The sequence below is a fragment of the Coregonus clupeaformis genome, chromosome 20, assembly GCF_020615455.1.
Source record: "Coregonus clupeaformis isolate EN_2021a chromosome 20, ASM2061545v1, whole genome shotgun sequence".
NCBI lineage: Eukaryota > Metazoa > Chordata > Actinopteri > Salmoniformes > Salmonidae > Coregonus > Coregonus clupeaformis.
The window spans coordinates 44,654,870-44,675,594 of NC_059211.1; the positions used below are offsets into that span (position 1 = coordinate 44,654,870).

Below are 20,725 nucleotides of genomic sequence, written 5' to 3' on the forward strand. Positions count from 1 at the left end.
GAGGCACTGGGAAATAGGCCACTTTGTCAAGCTGTAAACTCCCACTTTACTAAGGCCAGAGCTGAGATGATGTTAACTGTGCTCTGTCTACTGACAGAACCCTGATGAAGGCTAAACGCAGAAATGTATTGTTGTTTTATAGTGTATTTTTCTCTTCAACATCCATTGTCCCCCAAGAGTGTCTGAACCCTCTTTCACATATCCACTGTATTTACTGACTTATTGACAGCCTTTTCTGTGTCTCTGTTAATCTGTCTGTCTGTCTCCATGTGTCTGTAGGTCTCCTGCAGGAGTCTTTCATTGATGAGCCAGATGGTCTGGTGTCAGTCAACCTGCTGGTTGTGTCTGCGGTCTCGGCCTTCACCACGGGGGCGGTGCTGTCGGGCTTGGCTGTCTGCTGGATCATGAGTCATCGCCACCGCACACGAGGGGCAGGAGCCAACAGGAGCCGTAAAGGAGACAAGGAGCAGAACATGCTGGGTCAGGGCCGGAGCGGCTCAGTGATGAGCGTGACACGTACCAGCGGCAGCGAGAGATCCCGGTCACATTCTCAGGCAGACAACCCGTTCGTAATGCCCAATGGCTGGCCTAAAGGAGAGATGGATCCAGGCCTGCCTACTCCAGAACAGACCCCCCTGCAGCAGAAACGGCCTCCACCCAGCATGAGAGATGGAGACTGGGACCAGAGCCAGACCTTCCTCACCTCAGTGGGCATGCCCTGCCCAGCCAACTCCGTCATCTACCTGAGCTCCAAGTTCCTGCAGGAGAGAGGTGGCAGGCACGAGGGCCCAGGGGATGTGGGGCCCACCAACACGGAGCGAACACGTTACCTGGTCCTGGCCAGCAACCGGGAGCCCCACGGGGGACAACCCAGGACCACCCTGAGGAACTCTGCAGGTGAATACAACTACCCAGCCACGCCACAGGACTCCCCAGACCGCAGGAGGGTGGTCTCAGCCCCCAGCACCCAGATGGACTTTGAGGAGCCCCCCCGCTGGACCCACGAGGGGCTCAACTATAACAGCAATAACGGAGCGCCCTACCCCTCCCAGCGCCCGGGCCTGATCCGGGCCAACCACCACGGCCTTGCAGACTTCAGTCACCTAATGGGAAAGAGCATGGGCGAGCCTACCCCTAGTGGCCAGTGAGGAGAAGAGCGCCATGAACCCCTCTCTCTGAAACCCATTTCCCCTCAGCAACTGGAATACCCCTCAGACTCACTCTCCCATCCCGAATCCTGCCCTGTCTGTCCTCTCTCACTGTCATTCAATGTTCTGACATCCCCCGGCGCGAAGCCTGACTGACTAACTGACTGAAGAGACTGGGACTCCAGAAGCCAGCAGTTTAGAGCGAGAAAGAGAGAGAGAGAGATAAAGAGAGGAGGTTATTCTCCTCATGGCTTCAGCTCTGCTATCGCCCTGAGAGGTGCACCCCTCTCCTCCATACGTGGTTTAACCCACAGAGCAGGGCCTGGACACCATAAAACCAACCTCAAGGACTAGGAAGGGGTGCAAGGGAAGGGACATTTTGTGAAAAAGGAATAACAAAAAAGAGAACCGCTTCACTGATAATTTAGCATTCAGTTCCAGTTGTGAAAGGTCTCATTCTACTATCTTGTGATCTGCAAGTCATTCTTTGGGTGTGACATTTTTATTTCTGCTTTCCTTTTTGCCAGAATCCAGCAGACAACCATGTGCTTTTCCTTGGTTTTCAGGCCATCTCTATCAGTCATCTCTATCAGTCAGCTCTATCAGTCAGCTCTATCAATCAGCTTGTGTTTGGTAGATATTAGCAATGCCAGAGGGCACTGGATCATGCAGTATGGGAAAGGCTTCCTGTCTTAATGTGAGCATACAACGCACTGGAACTTCTTATAGGAATAAGCTTGATAATGATGTCAACGATCCATTCCGTTGTGTTAACAATCATGGAAAAAACAAATTTCTAGTGTTTCTGAAGCTCTATTATGTGATTATAATCAGACCCCCCCAGTCTACAGCCCAGATCTAGCAACAACAGCACTGGAGTTGAACATGTCAAGGTGGAGGGTGCAAAAACCAGCAGGGAGGAGATAAGAGAGGATGGCACCTTTCCATTTGATTTAAAATCAACCCCAAGCATTTTCTAATATCTCTGTGTTTCCTTGGAGAAATGGAGGGAACAGTGAAAGAGAGTCAGAGGGTACAGTGGTATAAGACAACCTTGTCCCTCCCACTCCCTTCCTCCTTCTCTGTCTGTCTCTCCCTGGATCTGTGTGACCTGACCTGAGGTCTGGGCTACCCGGCAGGCCAGCGGAGAAGAGAGAAGAGCACATAGCCCATGTAGGGGGATGTGAGCCTGGCTGTGGGAGCTAGTGGGCCCAGGGCCCTGCCACTGGGGAGCTCCATTCAGGCTCCTCTCCCTGACACTGAGCTTCTTTGTGCCCCGGAGCAGGAGGAGACGGCTGCAACAAATAGCCGTTAAGAGTCTGGGCCCGCGGGACGAACCCAGCGCCCCAGACCAGCGGAATATCAATGAGGACAGCAGCGCCCCACTGCCCGTCCCTCCGGCCCCCTCACAGACACTGGCATCGTCTGGGACTGGGGCTGGGACCAGGCAGGGTGGTAGGCCAGGGATGGGCCAATAGGGCTGGGGCTGGCAGACAGGCATCATTCAGACTGCTATCACTGCTATATCCCTGCCTTTCCGTGTCTATACACAAGGGGCACTGGCTAAACAAAGCAAAGTAGAACTGTTTGGCCGTGGATTGTCTCCCTCAGCTCTCTCTCTCTGTTTGATGTTCTCCTTTTGTCCGCCCCTCTGCTCACTCCCCTGTCTGTCGATCCGGTGGCTGGTGTTTGTTCATCTGGGTCATGACTTGTGTGTGTGGATGCTGCTCTGTTTCAGGCTGCAGTGGAAGTTGTCTTAATCTCCTTGTTCTCCCCCTAGTTCTCTGGCCCGGCAGCCATTATCTGAGTGATTTCTGCCGCAATCCCCCAACATTCACAAATCAGTGTTAACTGCATCCTCACCCTGAGTGCTGGTCGGCAACACGCATGGGAGCGCATAGACTGGCTTCATTAGTGGGTCTGTGGGCTGGGAGGAGCAGAGGAGGAGAGCTGGAGAGAGATGGAGCTGGAGGGGCATGGGAGGAACAGAGGCTGATCTGGGTAGGACTGGCAGAGAGTGGTGTTAGAGAAACACACAACAGCGGCAGAGAGCACAAACATACATCTTTGCAGGGCTTAAATACAGAGCTATGGCTACATTCAGAGCTGCTCTGAAACAGGGGGAGCAGATAGAGAGGATGCCTGGCCTGTATAGAGAGCCAGCTGTGTGGTGGGCTGAGGAGAGGAGCCAGGCTGGACGGTGGATTTGTTTGTCTTAATGTAAAGGGCTAAACCACTGAGGTAGAATACTAAAAGAGATTCATGGAGTGGAAGCACATGATCTAGCTGGGTAGAAGTGCCCACGCATGGCTGAGTCCAGGGAGACAACTCAACAACTGAATGAGTGTGTGTGCATGTGTGCGTTCATGTGAGTGTGTTGGTTTTTGTGCACTTGAAGTACAGTAGTAGTGAGTGTTGCCATGAATGAGTAAAGTAGTCGGATGGGGTGGGGAGAATATTGAAATAGCACATTCCATACTGTAGTAGACAAAACCACTCCTCCACGTCGTCGTCCTCCTCCTCCTCCTCCTCCTATCTCCTGAGAGGAGTGTTGGTTGAGAAAATGGGTCCTTGAAGCAGTAGTGGCCCCCTGGTGCCCCCTCTCCTCTCCTCTCTGTCTCCCAGCCAGTGGTGTCCCCTAAGTGCAGTGAGTGAATGAGGCCTGCTCTGCCTACCCAGCCAGCCGTGCTCCAGCTCCCTCTCTTACACTATTTCACTAAACATGCTTGATTAGGCAAAGTACATCCCAGCTCCTAATGTTGTGATGAGCCTTTGAGAAGATTACTACAGACATATCAAGAGGGTGACGAGCACCCACTCTCCTCGACAGCTATCCCCCCATACACAAACACACACACACAGTTACACGGACACACACAGTCACACATACATAAACATACACACACACTGACACAGACAGTTACACACACACTCAGACACACACACTGCGCCCTAATCAAATTCAGGATGCAATTGAATTACGATTCGCTGTTATCCCCAGGCCAGGGAGGAGGGAGGCCAGACTTGCGGCTCAGACCCAGGGATTTGCTCGTTGAAAGAGCCACACTTAGTCCACCATGACTAAACAGTTAAGGAATCTGGGATTCCCCTTTATACAACCCTTCAGGCTTGCACACAGACAGACAGACAAACAGACACACACACACACACAATCAGCCTTTCCCTCTCTACATGCTGTATTAGCAGCTACAATCAAACAGAGGCAGTTTTAAATGTGTCAACACCAGAATGAAAAATCTGGGTAATTTACTGTGAAGCGCTCAAAAATGTTTGTTCTTTTTTAAATCAGTTTTTAAATGTTTTAACCCTTTTTTCCTACATTTGCAATCTGCTGATGCAGTAAATTGTTTTCTTTGGCAGCCATTACTTTCTGCTGGACATTTTTTGTTTGGATCTGTTTGATATGTAGCTCACAGTGTTCCTCTCTCTCCCCCCACCCTCACCCCCAACCCACATGACCTGATCTGTCTGTATAAATATCATGGACTGTGTGTTTGCCTGAGACCATGCCATTGTCTGTTGTTGGCTTGTTTTCCTCAGTAACCCAGTGAATTAGCTAATGCCCCCCAGCCAGAAACTGCCAATGCCAGGATGGGATGCCCTAGAAACACCCAAACCAAATAAGGAGACATGTAACCCAATCTGCTGTGGAATAAACACGGGCAGCAGACATATTAATCATCGAAAGATAAGCACAAAAAATGTTTGCATTTTTGTAAAGTTGTAGAGAACATTCTATTTAGTCAGCACTGATCATTCTTGTCATGTTTTATTTGTTTTATTTGTTTGTTTCTGTGGTAATATTTGGTTTGAGTTTTTAGGATTTGTTGTATTGGATTTTCGATTTCCTCTCTGGTGTGTGAGTTTGATAAAGTTGATGATGATGATGAAGATGATGATGATGATTCTGTACTGTGAACAGCATCTCAGTATTTGCTCCCACTCTGATGTCTGTGCTGTGTCTGAGTTGTGTCTGGGAGGAGAAGAGGAGGAGAGGAGAAGAGGAGGAGAGGAGGTGAGGAGGAGAGGAGGAGGAGAGGAGGAGAGGAGGAGAGGAGGTGAGGAGGAGAGGAGGAGAGGAGGAGAGGAGGTGAGGAGGTGGCGATACAGACTGGAATCACAACAAAGAGAACTTTCCCACTTCTCCTCCAGAGTCGAGTCTCCTGCTACTGTGACAGACTCCTGCAGTCCTGTGGCTCTCACCAGAGGCTGTCTGTCCCTGCCTGTGACCAGGGACACTGTCATTAAATGACACATTTGTCCCTGTGTGTACATAATATCAATGCTTAAATGTAATTTAAGTACAGTAGCTGCATGACACAGCCTCTGTGTGTACAGAAGTAGCAACGTGTGAATTTATACAGTACATGCAAGTGTGTGTGCTTGTGTCTGCAAATCTGTCCATCACACAAAAACATGCATGCACCCTCAAACAACTGCACACACACACACATACACACACACACACACACACACACACACACCCTTCAGCAGTTGAACACCATTTCAACATTGTCCTCAGCTCTGCCTGTCACTTAGCATGGAGACTTTGCTCTCTGTCAACTTTCTTATTCTAATAAACCACTCAGACATTAACTATCTTCTTGTATCTCCTTTTACTCCGGTTATTTGTACTACTTATTCTCCTCCCGAAGGATATATGTATGTATATACACTACCAGTCAAAAGTTTTGACACATCTACTCATTCAAGGGTTTTTCTTTATTTTTACTATTTTTTACATTGTAGAATAATAGTGAAGACATCAAAACTATGAAATAACACATATGGAATCATGTACACTACCGGTCAATAGTTTTAGAACACCTACTCATTCAAGGGTTTTTCTTTATTTTTACTATTTTCTACATTGTAACTACATCAAAACTACCGTGCGGTAGTAGAGAGAACAGTCTATGACTATGGTGGCTGGAGTCTTTGACAATTTTTAGGGCCTTCCTCTGACACCGCCTGGTATAGAGGTCCTGGATGGCAGGAAGCTTGGCCCCAGTGATGTACTGGGCTGTACGCACTACCCTCTGTAGTGCCTTGCGGTCAGAGGCCGAGCAGTTGCCATAACAGGTAGTGATGCAACCAGTTACGATGCTCTCGATGGTGCAGCTGTAGAACCTTTTGAGGATCTAAGGACCCATGCCAAATCTTTTCAATCTCCTTAGGGGGAATAGGTTTTGTCGTGCCCTATTCACGACTGTCTTGGTGTGCTTGGACCATGTTAGTCTGTTGGTGATGTGGACACCAAGGAACTTGAAGCTCTCAACCTGCTCCACTACAGCCCCGTCGATGAGAATGGGGGCGTGCTCGGTACTCTTCTTTTTCCTGTAGTCTACAATCATCTCCTTTGTCTTGATCACGTTGAGGGAGAGGTTGTTGTCCTGGCACCACACGGCCAGGTCTCTGACCTCCTCCCTATAGGCTGTCTCGTCGTTGTCGGTGATCAGGCCTACCACTGTTGTGTCATCGGCAAACTTAATGATGGTGTTGGAGTCGTGTCTGGCCATGCAGTCATGAGTGAACATGGGAGTACAGGAGGGGATTGAGCACGCACCCCTGAAGGGCCCCTGTGTTGAGGATCAGCGTAGCAGATGTGTTGTTACCTACCCTTACCACCTGGGGGCGGCCCGTCAGGAAGTCCAGGATCCAGTTGCAGAGGGAGGTGTTTAGTCCCAGGGTCCTTAGCTTAGTGATGAGCTTTGTGGGCACTATGGTGTTGAACGCTGAGCTGTAGTCAATGAATAGCATTCTCACATAGGTGTTCCTTTTGTCCAGGTGTGAAAGGGAAGTGTGGAGCGCAATAGAGATTGCATCATCTGTGGATCTGTTGGGGCAGTATGCAAATTGGAGTGGGTCTAGGGTTTCTGGGATAATGGTGTTGATGTGAGCCATGATCATCCTTTCAAAACACAACAGTCGTGAGTGCTACGGGTCTGTAGGCATTTAGGCAGGTTACGTTAGTGTTCTTGGGCACAGGGACTATGGTGGTCTGCTTGAAACATGTTGGTATTACAGACTCAGACAGGGAGAGGTTGAAAATGTTAGTGAAGACACTTGCCATTTGGTCAGCGCATGCTTGGAGTACACGTCCTGGTAATTCGTCTGGCCCTGCGGCCTTGTGAATGTTGACCTGTTTAAAGGTCTTACTCACATCGGCTATGGAGAACGTGATCACACAGTCATCCGGAACAGCTGATGCTCTCATGCATGTTTCAGTGTTACTTGCCTCGAAGCGAGCATAGAAGCAATTTAGCTTGTCTGGTAGGCTCGTGTCACTGGGCAGCTTGCGGCTGTGCTTCCCTTTGTAGTATGTAATAGTTTGCAAGCCCTGCCACATCCGACGAGCGTTGGAGCCGGTGTAGTACTATTCAATCTTAGTCCTGTATTGACGCTTTGCCTGCTTGATGGTTCGTCGGAGGGCATAGCGGGATTTCTTATAAGCTTCCGGGTTAGAGTCCCGCTCCTTGAAAACGGCGGCTCTACCCTTTAGCTCAGTGCGGATGTTTCCTGTAATCCATGACTTCTGGTTGGGGTATGTACGTACAGTCACTGTGGGGACGACGTCTTCGATGCACTTATTGATGAAGCCAGTGACTGATGTGGTGTACTCCTCAATGCCATTGGAAGAATCATATTCCAGTCAGTGCTAGCAAAACAGTCCTGTAGCTTAGCATCTGCTTCATCTGACCACTTTTTTATTGACCGAGTCACTGGTGTTTCCTGCTTTAGTTTTTGCTTGTAAGCAGGAATCAGGAGTACAGAATTATGCTCAGACTTGCCAAATGGAGGGCGAGGGAGAGCTTTGTACATGTCTCTGTGTGTGGAGTAAAGGTGGTCTAGAGTTTTTTTCCCTCTGGTTGCACATTTAACATGCTGGTAGAAATGAGGTAAAACGGATTTAAGTTTCCCTGCATTAAAGTCCCCGGCCACTAGGAGCGCCGCCTCTGGATGAGCGTTTTCCTGTTTGCTTATGGCCGTATACAGTTAATTGAGCGCAGTCTTAGTGCCAGCATCGGTTTGTGGGGGTAAATAGACAGCTACGAAGAATATAGATGAAAACTCTCTTGGTAGATAGTGTGGTCTACAGCTTATCATGATATACTCTACCTCAGAAATACAAAAATACATAGACCGCCACCCCTTGTCTTACCAGAGGCTGCTGTTCTATCCTGCCGATACAGTGTATAACCCGCCAGCTGTATGTTATTCATGTCTTCGTTCAGCCACGACTCTGTGAAACATAACATATTACAGTTTTTAATGTCCCGTTGGTAGAATATTCATGCCTGTAGTTCGTCCACTTTATTATCAAGCGATTGTAAATTGACCAATGGTATCGATGGCAAAGGCAGATTAGCCACTCATCGCCAGCTCCTTACCAAGCACCCCGATCTCCTTCCTGCGATATCTCCTTTTCTTTCTACTGCGAATGACGGGGATGAGGGCCCTGTCGGGTGTCAGGAGCAAATCCCTCTCGTCCGACTCATTAAATAAAAAAATGTTGTCCAGTTCAAGGTGAGTAATCGCTGTTCGGATGTCCAGAAGCTCTTTTCGGTCATAAGAGACGATAGCAGCAACATTATGTACAAAATAAGTTACAAACAATGCGAAAGAACACAGAAAATAGCACGGTTGGTTGAGAATCCATAAAACGGCAGCCATCCCCTCCGGCGCTATCTTGCTTACAGTGGGGAAAAAAAGTATTTAGTCAGCCACCAATTGTGCAAGTTCTCCCACTTAAAAAGATGAGAGAGGCCTGTAATTTTCATCATAGGTACACGTCAACTATGACAGACAAAATGAGAAAATAAAATCCAGAAAATCACATTGTAGGATTTTTTATGAATTTATTTGCAAATTATGGTGGAAAATAAGTATTTGGTCAATAACAAAAGTTTCTCAATACTTTGTTATATACCCTTTGTTGGCAATGACACAGGTCAAACGTTTTCTGTAAGTCTTCACAAGGTTTTCACACACTGTTGCTGGTATTTTGGCCCATTCCTCCATGCAGATCTCCTCTAGAGCAGTGATGTTTTGGGGCTGTCGCTGGGCAACACGGACTTTCAACTCCCCTCCAAAGATTTTCTATGGGGTTGAGATCTGGAGACTGGCTAGGCCACTCCAGGACCTTGAAATGCTTCTTACGAAGCCACTCCTTCGTTGCCCGGGCGGTGTGTTTGGGATCATTGTCATGCTGAAAGACCCAGCCATGTTTCATCTTCAATGCCCTTGCTGATGGAAGGAGGTTTTCACTCAAAATCTCACGATACATGGCCCCATACATTCTTTCCTTTACACGGATCAGTCGTCCTGGTCCCTTTGCAGAAAAACAGCCCCAAAGCATGATGTTTCCACCCCCATGCTTCACAGTAGGTATGGTGTTCTTTGGATGCAACTCAGCATTCTTTGTCCTCCAAACACAACGAGTTGAGTTTTTACCAAAAAAGTTATATTTAGGTTTCATCTGACCATATGACATTCTCCCAATCCTCTTCTGGATCATCCAAATGCACTCTAGCAAACTTCAGACGGGCCTGGACATGTACTGGCTTAAGCAGGGGGGACACGTCTGGCACTGCAGGATTTGAGTCCCTGGCGGCCTAGTGTGTTACTGATGGTAGGCTTTGTTACTTTGGTCCCAGCTCTCTGCAGGTCATTCACTAGGTCCCCCCGTGTGGTTCTGGGATTTTTGCTCACCGTTCTTGTGATCATTTTGACCCCACGGGGTGAGATCTTGCGTGGAGCCCCAGATCGAGGGAGATTACCAGTGGTCTTGTATGTCTTCCATTTCCTAATAATTGCTCCCACAGTTGATTTCTTCAAACCAAGCTGCTTACCTATTGCAGATTCAGTCTTCCCAGCCTGGTGCAGGTCTACAATTTTGTTTCTGGTGTCCTTTGACAGCTCTTTGGTCTTGGCCATAGTGGAGTTTGGAGTGTGACTGTTTGAGGTTGTGGACAGGTGTCTTTTATACTGATAACAAGTTCAAACAGGTGCCATTAATACAGGTAACGAGTGGAGGACAGAGGAGCCTCTTAAAGAAGAAGTTACAGGTCTGTGAGAGCCAGAAATCGTGCTTGTTTGTAGGTGACCAAATACTTATTTTCCACCATAATTTGCAAATAAATTCATTAAAAATTACAGGCCTCTCTCATCTTTTTAAGTGGGAGAACTTGCACAATTGGTGGCTGACTAAATACTTTTTTCCCCCACCGTTCAAAAGTTTGGGGTCACTTAGAAATGTGTTCTTGAAATTGATCAGAAATACAGTGTAGACATTGTTCATGTTGTAAATGGCTATTGTAGCTGGAAACGGCTGATTTTTTATGGAATATCTACATAGGTGTACAGAGGCCCATTATCAGCAACCATCAGTCCTGTGTTCCAATGGCACGTTGTGTTTGCTAATCCAAGTTTATCATTTTGAAAGGCATAATTGATCATTAGAAAACCATTTTGCAATTATGTTAGCACACCTGAAAACTGTTGTGCTGATTAAAGAAGCAATAAAACAGGCCTTTTTGAGACTAGTTGAGTATATGGAGCATCAGCAATTGTGGGTTCAATTACAGGCTAAAAATGGCCTGAAATTCGTCAATCTATTATTGTTCTGAGAAATGAAGGCTATTCCATGCGAGAAATTGCCAAGAAATTGAAGATCTCGTACAACGCTGTGTACTACTCCCTTCACAGAACAGCGCAAACTGTCTCTAACCAGAATATAAAGAGGAGTGGGAGGACCCGGTGCACAACTGAGCAAGAGGACAAATACATTAGAGTGTCTAGTTTGAGAAACAGACGCCTAACAGGTCTTCAACTGGCAGCTTCATTAAATAGTACCCGCAAAACACCAGTCTCAACATCAACAGTGAAGAGGCGACTCCGGTATGCTGACCTTCTAGGCAGAGTTGCAAAAAAAAAACTATATCTCAGACTGGCCAATAAAAATAAAAGATTAAGATGGGCAGTCTGAGATATGGCTTTTTCTTTGGAACTCTGCCTAGAAGGTCAGCCTTTTAAAATGATAAACTTGGATTAGCAAACACAACGTGCCATTGGAACACAGGACTGATGGTTGCTGATAATGGGCCTCTGTACACCTATGTATTCCATAAAAAATCTGCCGTTTCCAGCTACAATAGCCATTTACAACATTAACCATGTCTACACTGTGTTTCTGATCAATTTGATGTTATTTTAATGGTCAAAAAAATTGACAAGGACATTTCTATGTGACCCCAAACTTTTGAACGGTAGTGTATATATATATATATATATATATATATATATATATATATATATATATATATATATATATTTAGACAGTATCTAACTAATTACTAGTCGGTGCTTTAAAGTTATTTGTGAGATACATTGAATACTTTGCTATCAATTGTGTCAAATGCATTAGTACACTTCTCTTTGTAGCCATGATGTAGTTTGAAAATACCACCACTGTCCAGTAGATGGTGTTGTTGGTCCATCAACGGCCTGTGACAGCTGTAAAATAAGGCATGGACTATGCCTCTCCCTCTGCCATGGCAGTCCAGTGTGTCCTCCACTTTGCCAACATGAGTAATACTACTTCTGACAATTGTGAGGATAAACCATCCAAAAGCATCAGATTTAATAATAGAAATGAACTCAAATAGCTTTGTCAGTATTGATGATATGAGCACAGGATTCTCCTCACACACACCTCTGTCTCTCTCTCTCAGGGGAGCATATGAGACAGTAACACATCTGTTGACAGGTAAAGGGGCTGTGAGGCCTGTCAGAGCCGCCCATTCCCCGGTGCTGCGTTATGGGTCCTCAGCCCTGGTGCTGCAGTTTGGAGCCGGAGCCCTGCATGCCCCGCAGCCCTCCCTCCGCCACCGCAGCCCTTGCTGGCCATCATGTTGTCATAAATCTCAGAATCAATCAGCCGAGCCAGAGGCACATTCATGTGATGAATCTGATTCATTAATGGATTGGACCAATGCCAGCCCAGAGGACACTGTCGGGATGACCCACAGCTGAGCTCACTGCAGGCTAACTCACAGCTTCACAGCCCTGTTCTGTGTATTCAGATTCCAGCCACATCTTGTCTTTTTGCATTCATTACAGGGCTGAATTGTGTAAACATCATGAATATGATACAAGACACAGTGTGTAATTTGAGGCCCATCTATCTGACATATTTATCAGGCACCTCTGAGAGAGAGAAGGAAAAGGTCATTCTGTTTAATGCTCTGTTTGCTTTCAGGCACCAACACAGACACAGACACGGGGGCTGTCTATGCAGCACAGAAAACCGCAGAAAATCAAGCACAGAGGGCAGGACAGATGTACAGTAAGGTTGACAACAACACATCCGGGAAAGGACTATAGAATTACACAATCAATATCAGTGTGGACATTGGTCTATATTTATTACTACCACAGTGGTCTTTAGGGCCAGAGACCATCCACGTAATATACACTGAGTGTACAAAATGTTAAGAACACCTGCCCTTTCCATGACATAGACTGACCAGGTGAATCCATGTGAAAGCTATTATCCCTTATTGATGTCACTTGTTAAATCCACTTCAATCAGTGTAGATGAAGGAGAGGAGACAAGTTAAATGATTTTTAAGCCTTGATACATTTGAGACATGGATTATGATTTAAGTGCCTTTGAACAGTGTATAGTAGTACATATATTCTTTCATATATGTAAAGACAAGATTAAATTAAGAATAGTCTGATGGGTGACAATATTAGCCTATCACTTGTGAATTACAGTATATATTATCACTTGAATGATGCCCAGCATAAGGCAAGAAACAATGCCTTTTTCTTGCGACTTTTTCGAATCACAGTCGAACACCTCATGTAGCCTAGCCCATAGGCCTATATGTTTTGATAAGGTTTGTATCACAACTAAAGTGGCCAAATAAATTCTTAAAGTTAAGCACATTAATCTGCTTTACAATGGGTGTAGAGCCTAACTGGCATACATAAGCAGTGCGTGAGTTTCAAGTTTGGGGAAGAGAATTTTCACCATAAAAATGCACCTATATAATAAAAGCATTACATGCATAATCGCATTTGCTGTCACTTTTGTTAATGGTGTTTTCCCGGTAATGGAACATTCGCGCTTATAGCCCACTGCAGTGTGCACATTGCTGTGCTTATAATGTGAAGATATAGCCTAATAGTTTATCACATTTTAATCTAAATGTTCTGATCTGTTGCGTAAGCCTCATTGAGTAAAAAAAAAATTGATGCTAGTGGTTGTATTAAGTTGGGATCTATCGTATCCCACAACTGTCCCATACTACTGGTGAGTCGAGAAGCAAGTGCAACGTTTAATAAAACAACAAACATGAACCGAGACAGCGTAACAGTGGCGATATAGCATAAACACAGGCACAATACCGACTGAGGACTAAGCGTAAGGGAGGGACCAGGTGTGAATCATAATGATCTGCAGGTGCGCGTAATGGTGGATGCCAGGTGTGTGTAATGATGAATCCCAGGACCGGTGGTTAGTATTCCGGCGATGTCGCACGCTGGAGGGGAGGAGCAGGAGTAGACGTGACACGTACAGAATAGAATAGGTCAACTTTTGTACTATGGAGGATAGTTGATTGACATAGGCTAGTGCTTTTGCTGTTTGTTAGGGCTACTCATCTTGTTGGCTGACCAAAAGTAAATGTGGACAGTTCCTCCAATATCTTCAATATGCACCTCGGAATTGGATAAGGATGCAGGTAGTTGCGTCCCCGAAGTGTCTGTCTTCACTTGTAGCCTGTGAGAAAGACCCGATCACGTGATGGAGAACCATGTGAGTGAGAGGTGCTTCAGAGCACGCAGCACTCAGGGAGACGGGAACAACGGCCACTGGCCGCAAAAGGCATGGATTCTTTTAGGGTGCATTATGGCCACACAAAGGAGATGCCGCTGGGAAATTCGAGGCATTATCAAGTGCTTGTCAAATTGTGAATGAGAGACTGATTAAGTGTGTACAGCCTGCGCCAAAAAACAAACCAGAGCTCATGCCTTCAAGCAACTTTTTTAAAATCATCTTTAGAGTCACATCATGCAGCCTTACAATGTATTAAAAATCAAAACATATAGCCCAACATTTGTAGAACAACTAAAGTTACATTAATAAATCTAAATTAAGCATATAGGAGTACCTATTTCTTTGTTAACCGCTCAACACAGAATAGCCACGCGTGCACTCCCTCAAATCGTTTGGAGAAAATATCCTTTCTATTTTATTCAGCTTTGTTCAATTGTATTCTTCATACTATAAAATAATGCCACGGAATTCTAACCAAATCTTGTCTGCTAAATGAATAAGTGTAGCCCACAGCCATATGGCATAGCCAGATCAGGACGTAACATAAGGACAACTCAGAGTATGCTATTCTGTTCTTCTGAAATAGACTACATTTTCTTCATATCATGTTTCTGTCTAAAATAAATAATGGATTTATTGTGAAGGTGTATGCTATATTACATGGATTTATTAGACCTTTTAAAATGTAGTTGTTCCAAAGGTATGCATCAGTGGCTTGTAGGCTATGTGTGGAAGCCAGGAGGTGCTAAATATGTTTATGTTAATCGAATCAAATCAAATCAAATCAAATTGTATTGGTCACATGCGCCAAATACAACAGGTGTACTTACAAGCCGATAACCAACAATGCAGTTCAAGAAATAGAGTTAAGAAAATATTTACTAAATCAACTAAAGTTAAAAGATAAAAAATAAAATAATAATAATAAAAAGTAACACAATAAAATAACAATAACGAGGCTATATACAGGGGGTACCGGTACCAAGTCAATGTGCTGGGGACCCATGCCAAATCTTTCCGTCTCCTGAGGGGGAAAAGGTGTTGTCGTGCCCTCTTCACGACTGTCTTGGTGTGTTTGGACCATGATAGTTTGTTGGTGAAACTCTCGACCCCCGCCGCTACAGCCCCATCAATGTTCATGGGAGCTTGTTCGGCTCGCCTTTTCCTATAGTCCACGATCAGCTCCTTTGTCTAATTAACGGTCAATTACCGTGAGACCGACAGTTATTTGCTTGACAATCACCGGCTGATGAAATTTCGTGACGCCACAGCCCTAGCCAGGCGCACTGGTTTGTGTCAAGAACTGCAATGCTGCTGGGTTTTTCACACTCAACATTTTCCCATGTGTATCAAGAATGGTCCACCACCCAGAGGACATCCAGCCAACTTGACACAACTGTGGGAAGCATTGGAGTCAACATGGGCCAGCATCCCTGTGGAGTGCTTTCGGCAGTGCAACTCAATATTAGGAAGGTGTCATTAATGTTTTGTACACTCAGTGTACATGACTCTCTTTCAATGTTGACTGTATATAATTTCTATAATGGGGCATTTGTATTCTCACTTATATTGCCTCAACAATTTTTATCTGATTTTAGAAGCCATGTCAATTTCCATTATCAAATATAAACAATGTCAATATTGATTATTCAGTATAAACCATGTACCGTAAATATCTATCATTCAATATTAATGGGAATGTATTTTAGCATAAAGCAGGGTGCGATGACCAGGCTGAACACAAGGGGGAGACATTAGCCTGCCAAAAGTTAAGTCCAGAAAAGCAGAACTGTTTTTAACATTTTAAGCTACCCTTCAGTTGTTTGAAAAAGACGACACCAGACACCTACACAGTAGGAAAATGTGTATATAATTCATATATCTATATAACCATCAGATTTTTATGATTTTTCAAGTGACAGCATTCTCTAGGCCAAAACAGAATATACAGTAGCTGATAATTCCTCTCCATTCCTATCCAGTTCTAGAGAGAGCAATTCTCTCTGGAGAGTCTCGGTTCGCTCTTTGCACTGACCTCCCTGGGATCAGTTCCTTGCGGAACTCCTTCACTAAGAAGAAATATCCAATAGCATCTAAACAGCAGTTTGTTGTGGCAATCCCTTCTGAGACATGATAAAAGTTATGCATCAAATTATACTGTTGGCAGTCAAGCGGGACTTTGGAGGCAACATAGAACTTCATGAAAAATGCAATATGGATAGGAGTGTAACAGATGAAAAAGACTACCAAATTGGCTGATATTATTCTAATACTTTTCCTGTTGTCCTCATTTGAGTGCATGTCCTTCTTGGCCAGCAGAGTGCAGATCGTCTGCAATGAACAAAGGAGCATTGTGAGAAAAGGAACCACATATCCCAGTATCTCCAGAGTCAGAATGTAGCCCAGTGGAAACGGACGGTGTCTCTCAAAGCAGGCCTGTCTGTATTCAGGTCTGTTGTGCTCCCTGAATATCACACATAGGACCACAATAGTTACCCATATCATCACACACACTACAACAGCCACTTGTTTCTTGGAGCCCATTCTCCTGGAGTGGAAGGGAAACTGAATGGCGATGAATCTCTGGATACTGATAGCCATAACAGTGAAGATACTAGCGTACATGTTGGTGAAGTGGATGAGAACCAGAACAACACAGAGGCCAGGAGAGTCCAGGTTGAAGAAGGTGTGGTAGATCCTGAAGGGCAGGAAGGTGATGAGGGCACAGTCGGCCACAGCCAGGTTGAACATGTAGATGTGTGTGTCTGTCCAGCTGTCTCTCTTACAGTAGAACACCCTCAGAGCAGAGAGGTTCAGGACCAGACCCAGCAGAAACACAGGGCTGTACACAACCCTCTGGAACAGCCTCACCTCCTCCAACATGTTGGTGTTACAGTGGTGTGGTCCATGTGAATGGTTGGACATCATTCTCACTATGGTGAAGAGCATGGTCAGTTAGTATGATATTATGATGTTTTATTGATGAAGGCTAACATTATGGTCTTTAGATTCTTATGAAGTTGGTAATGTGTTTCTATTTCAAGCACGTATTACTAAAAGTCAAAGTTACAATCAACATCAGTGAGTCGATTGCTGTTTTAGGGTTCAGAGGCTAAGAATCGTTACATACACTACAATTGTAACAGTTCTCACTTGGTCTGTACTTCACACTTCAATTAAAAACACATAGTTATTTCTGTTTGTTCTGACTGTTAATAAATGTCCTACCTTAAAATGAGAGGAACTCTGACAAAGACAGCCTTTTAATGCGATTGCCAGCCACCAAGCATACAGATGATTTTCACCTGTAAGTTAAGACTCTGTCTCCTTCTTGAAGCTGTGTGAGAAGCTTGAAGTTTCCTTCAAGCAGTGTCCCCTTGACAACAGAAAAAGGAAGTTGCCTTTGATAGACTGCAGTCTATTTGCATTTCAAAGTGTAGAACTGCGTAGGTATAATATCACCAGAGAGTAACAATTTGACAGACATACATTAAAGCCTAAGAATATTTCAACAATAACGAAAGAGCCAAAAGCTCTGAAATTGCCTTGATCTTTTTCTGTTTTATATTACCTCACTATACACAGTCACAATATGAGAAGTTATTTTAACCTCAAGACAATGTTATTTCCTTTATATGGTCTGCACTGTAATTGGTTGGGAAATTTAGACTGTTGGTGCAATATTTGTCTCTTCGTGGTTTGGAGGTTCACATCTAATGTCCTTCTGTTTGTGTTGAATGTTGAAAGACACATGACAAGATGCATTCTCATGACATTCTCATGACAAGATGCATTCTCATGACATTATCATGACAAGAACATTCTCCATTCAGGCTGAATTGGATTTCCTCCTTAACTAGATTTAATGGCGAGAAGGCGGAAACAAGGGGAAAATATGCATACTTTCTTTATGAAAAACCATTTTCCACCACAATGTAAAGTGGCTAATGCCTAGTAATGCTAGTCCCGGATGTTGCGTATTGCGTTCAGCCAATCAGGTTGCAGCAGTCTGTTGTTTACCCCTGGCTGAACGCAGGGCCCAACATCAGGAAGTAGCAACTAGCAAAGTGGTGGAAAATGGTGTTTCATAAAGAAAGTACGCATATCTTGCCAGTTGTTATCCACATGCTCGCCATTAAATCTAGTTAAGGAGGAAATTCAATGCAGCCTGAATGGAGACTGTTTTAGGTACCAACCGGTCCACAGGGGATATGAGTGTATTGCCAGCTGCCATCAATATCAGATCAATATCATCATCTGCCGACCTTTGGGCTAGGGCTAATGGTAACTACTTCTAAACTTCCAAAGATCCAATCAACCATGGATGAATATAGTATACCTAGCTAAAGTTGAAATGATGGTGTCCTTTGTTGGGCAAATCAGATGTCAATGTAACCTACATAAACCCAACCTCACTCCGAATGTACTTTTACATTTAGCTTGTGTAAGAAAAGTTAGAGGAGTTACTTTCAACTATTCAATGTTATTTAGGTTGTCTATGGAAATGAGTATAGAAGCTGATCAATGTCTAAATGTGTTGACATGATAGCTCAGCTGAAACGAACACAACTCATTTCCAAAATAATCGGCGTACATAGAGGTAGGCATCTGGATGGTAGACTCATTCTCACTAAAGTGCATTACCCCTCATTTACCAGTAGGTGTCGCTGTTCAGGCATTGGACTGTGGCTTCACATTTTATTTCAATATACCTCTTTATTTAGATTGATAGCGTAACGTTGAAACAATGATGTTGATTGAAACATACCATTTTACTATCAACATTGAAACAAGGTGAAATGAAATATGTTTAATCAAATCTAAAATGAAACATAATTTCAACTACCCAATTGAATATAGGATAAAAAAATATTTGTTAAGTTTCTATGTGGAATTCAGTCACAATACATTGACAAATTACATTGAAACAATATTGATTGAATCAGTGTGTGCCCAATGGGTACTTTTCGGAGAATACACACCAATACAGCTCTCTGTGTAGATTCAGAGTTATGTATTGCAGTTCTATCTAGTATTTGTACCATTGGCAGACTTACAGTTGAAGTCGGAGGTTTACATACACTTAGGTTGGAGTCATTAAAACTCGTTTTTCAACCACTCCACAAATTTCTTGTTAACAAACTATAGTTTTGGCAAGTCGGTTAGGACATCTACTTTGTGCATGACACAAGTAATTTTTCCAACAATTGTTTACAGACAGATTATTTCACTTATAATTCACTGTATCACAGTCCCAGTGGGTCAGAAGTTTACATACACTAAGTTGACTGTGCCTTTAAACAGCTTGGAAAATTCCAGAAAATGATGTCATGGCTTTAGAAGCTTCTGATAGGTGTACCTGTGGATGTATTTCAAGGCCTACCTTCACTCTTTGCTTGACATCATGGGAAAATCAAAAGAAATCAGCCAAGACCTCAGAAAAAAATGTGTAGACCTCCACAAGTCTGGTTCATCCTTGGGAGCAATTTCCAAACGCCTGAAGATACCACGTTCATCTGTACAAACAATAGTACGCAAGTATAAACACCATGGGACCACGCAGCCGTCATACCGCTCAGGAAGGAGACGCGTTCTGTCTCCTAGAGATGAACGTACTTTGGTGCGAAAAGTGCAAATCAATCCCAGAACAACAGCAAAGGACCTTGTGAAGATGCTGGACAGGTACAAAAGTATTTATATCCACAGTAAAACTAGTCCTATATTGACATAACCATAAAGGCCGCTCAGCAAGGAAGAAGCCACTGCTCCAAAACCGCCATAAAAAAGCCAGACTACGGTTTGCAACTGCACATGGGGACAAAGATCGTACTTTTTGAAGAAATGTCCTCTGGTCTGATTAAACAAAAATATAACTGTTTGGCCATAATGACCATCGTTATGTTTGGAGGAAAAAGGGGGTGCCTTGCAAGCCGAAGAACACCATCCCAACCGTGAAGCACGGGGGTGGCAGCATCATGCTGTGGGGCTGCTTTGCTGCAGGAGGGACTGTTGCAGTTCACAAAATAGATGGCATCATGAGGAAGGAAAATTATGTGGATATATTGAAGCAACATCTCAAGACATCAGTCAGGAAGTTAAAGCTTGGTCGCAAATGGGTCTTCCAAATGGACAATGACCCCAAGCATACTTCCAAAGTTGTGGCAAAATGGCTTAAGGACAACAAAGTCAAGGTATTGGAGTGGTCATCACAAAGCCCTGACCTCAATCCTATAGAAAATCTGTGGGCAGAACTGAAAAAGCATGTGCGAGCAAGGAGGTCTACAAACCTGACTCAGTTACACCAGCTCTGTCAGGAGGAATGGGCCAAAATTCACCCAACTTATTGTGGGAAGCTTGTGGAAGGCTACCCGAAACGTTTGACCCAAGTTAAACAATTTAAAGGCAATGCTACCAAATACTAATTGAGTGTATGTCAACTTCTGAACCCCTGGGAATGTGATGAAAGAAATAAAAGCTGAAATAAATCATTCTCTCTACTATTATTCTGATATTTCACATTCTTAAAATAAAGTGGTGATCCTAACTGACCTAAGACAGGGAATTTTTACTAGGATTAAATGTCAGGAATTGTGGAAAACTGAGTTTAAATGTATTTGGCTAAGGTGTATGTAAACTTCCGACTTTAACTGTATATGTACAAAAAGAAGGTCATTTTGGTTTTGTACACAGTCATACGATACGTGGTGTA

General features: G+C 44.2%; 2 protein-coding genes across 5 annotated transcripts in view; one reads left to right on the forward strand and one right to left on the reverse strand.

Moving 5' to 3' along the window:
• LOC121533484 (semaphorin-6B-like) overlaps positions 1 to 4,782 on the forward strand; it is a 163,680-nt gene extending 158,898 nt beyond the window's left edge. For all 4 annotated transcript variants that reach the window (XM_041839460.1, XM_045205511.1, XM_045205512.1 and 1 more), the window contains exon 17: positions 280 to 4,782. In XM_041839460.1, coding sequence (XP_041695394.1) covers positions 280 to 1,148 — 869 coding nt within the window. In that variant the 3' untranslated portion in view covers positions 1,149 to 4,782. The remainder of the gene's footprint in view (positions 1 to 279) is intronic.
• An 11,085-nt stretch (positions 4,783 to 15,867) lies between these two features.
• LOC121532705 (G-protein coupled receptor 55-like) lies at positions 15,868 to 17,570 on the reverse strand. The gene is made up of 2 exons (XM_041838488.1): positions 17,245 to 17,570; positions 15,868 to 16,949 (listed from the first exon to the last, which is right to left on the reverse strand). The coding sequence occupies exon 2, from the start codon at positions 16,942 to 16,944 to the stop codon at positions 15,991 to 15,993; it is 954 nt and encodes a 317-aa protein (XP_041694422.1). The 5' UTR covers positions 16,945 to 16,949; positions 17,245 to 17,570; the 3' UTR covers positions 15,868 to 15,990.
• Positions 17,571 to 20,725: the final 3,155 nt, after the last annotated feature.

What these genes read in the sequence shown, in the direction of transcription:
- LOC121532705 (XM_041838488.1), bottom strand. Translation starts at nt 16,944, where the DNA reads ATGATGTCCAACCATTCACATGGACCACACCACTGTAACACCAACATG.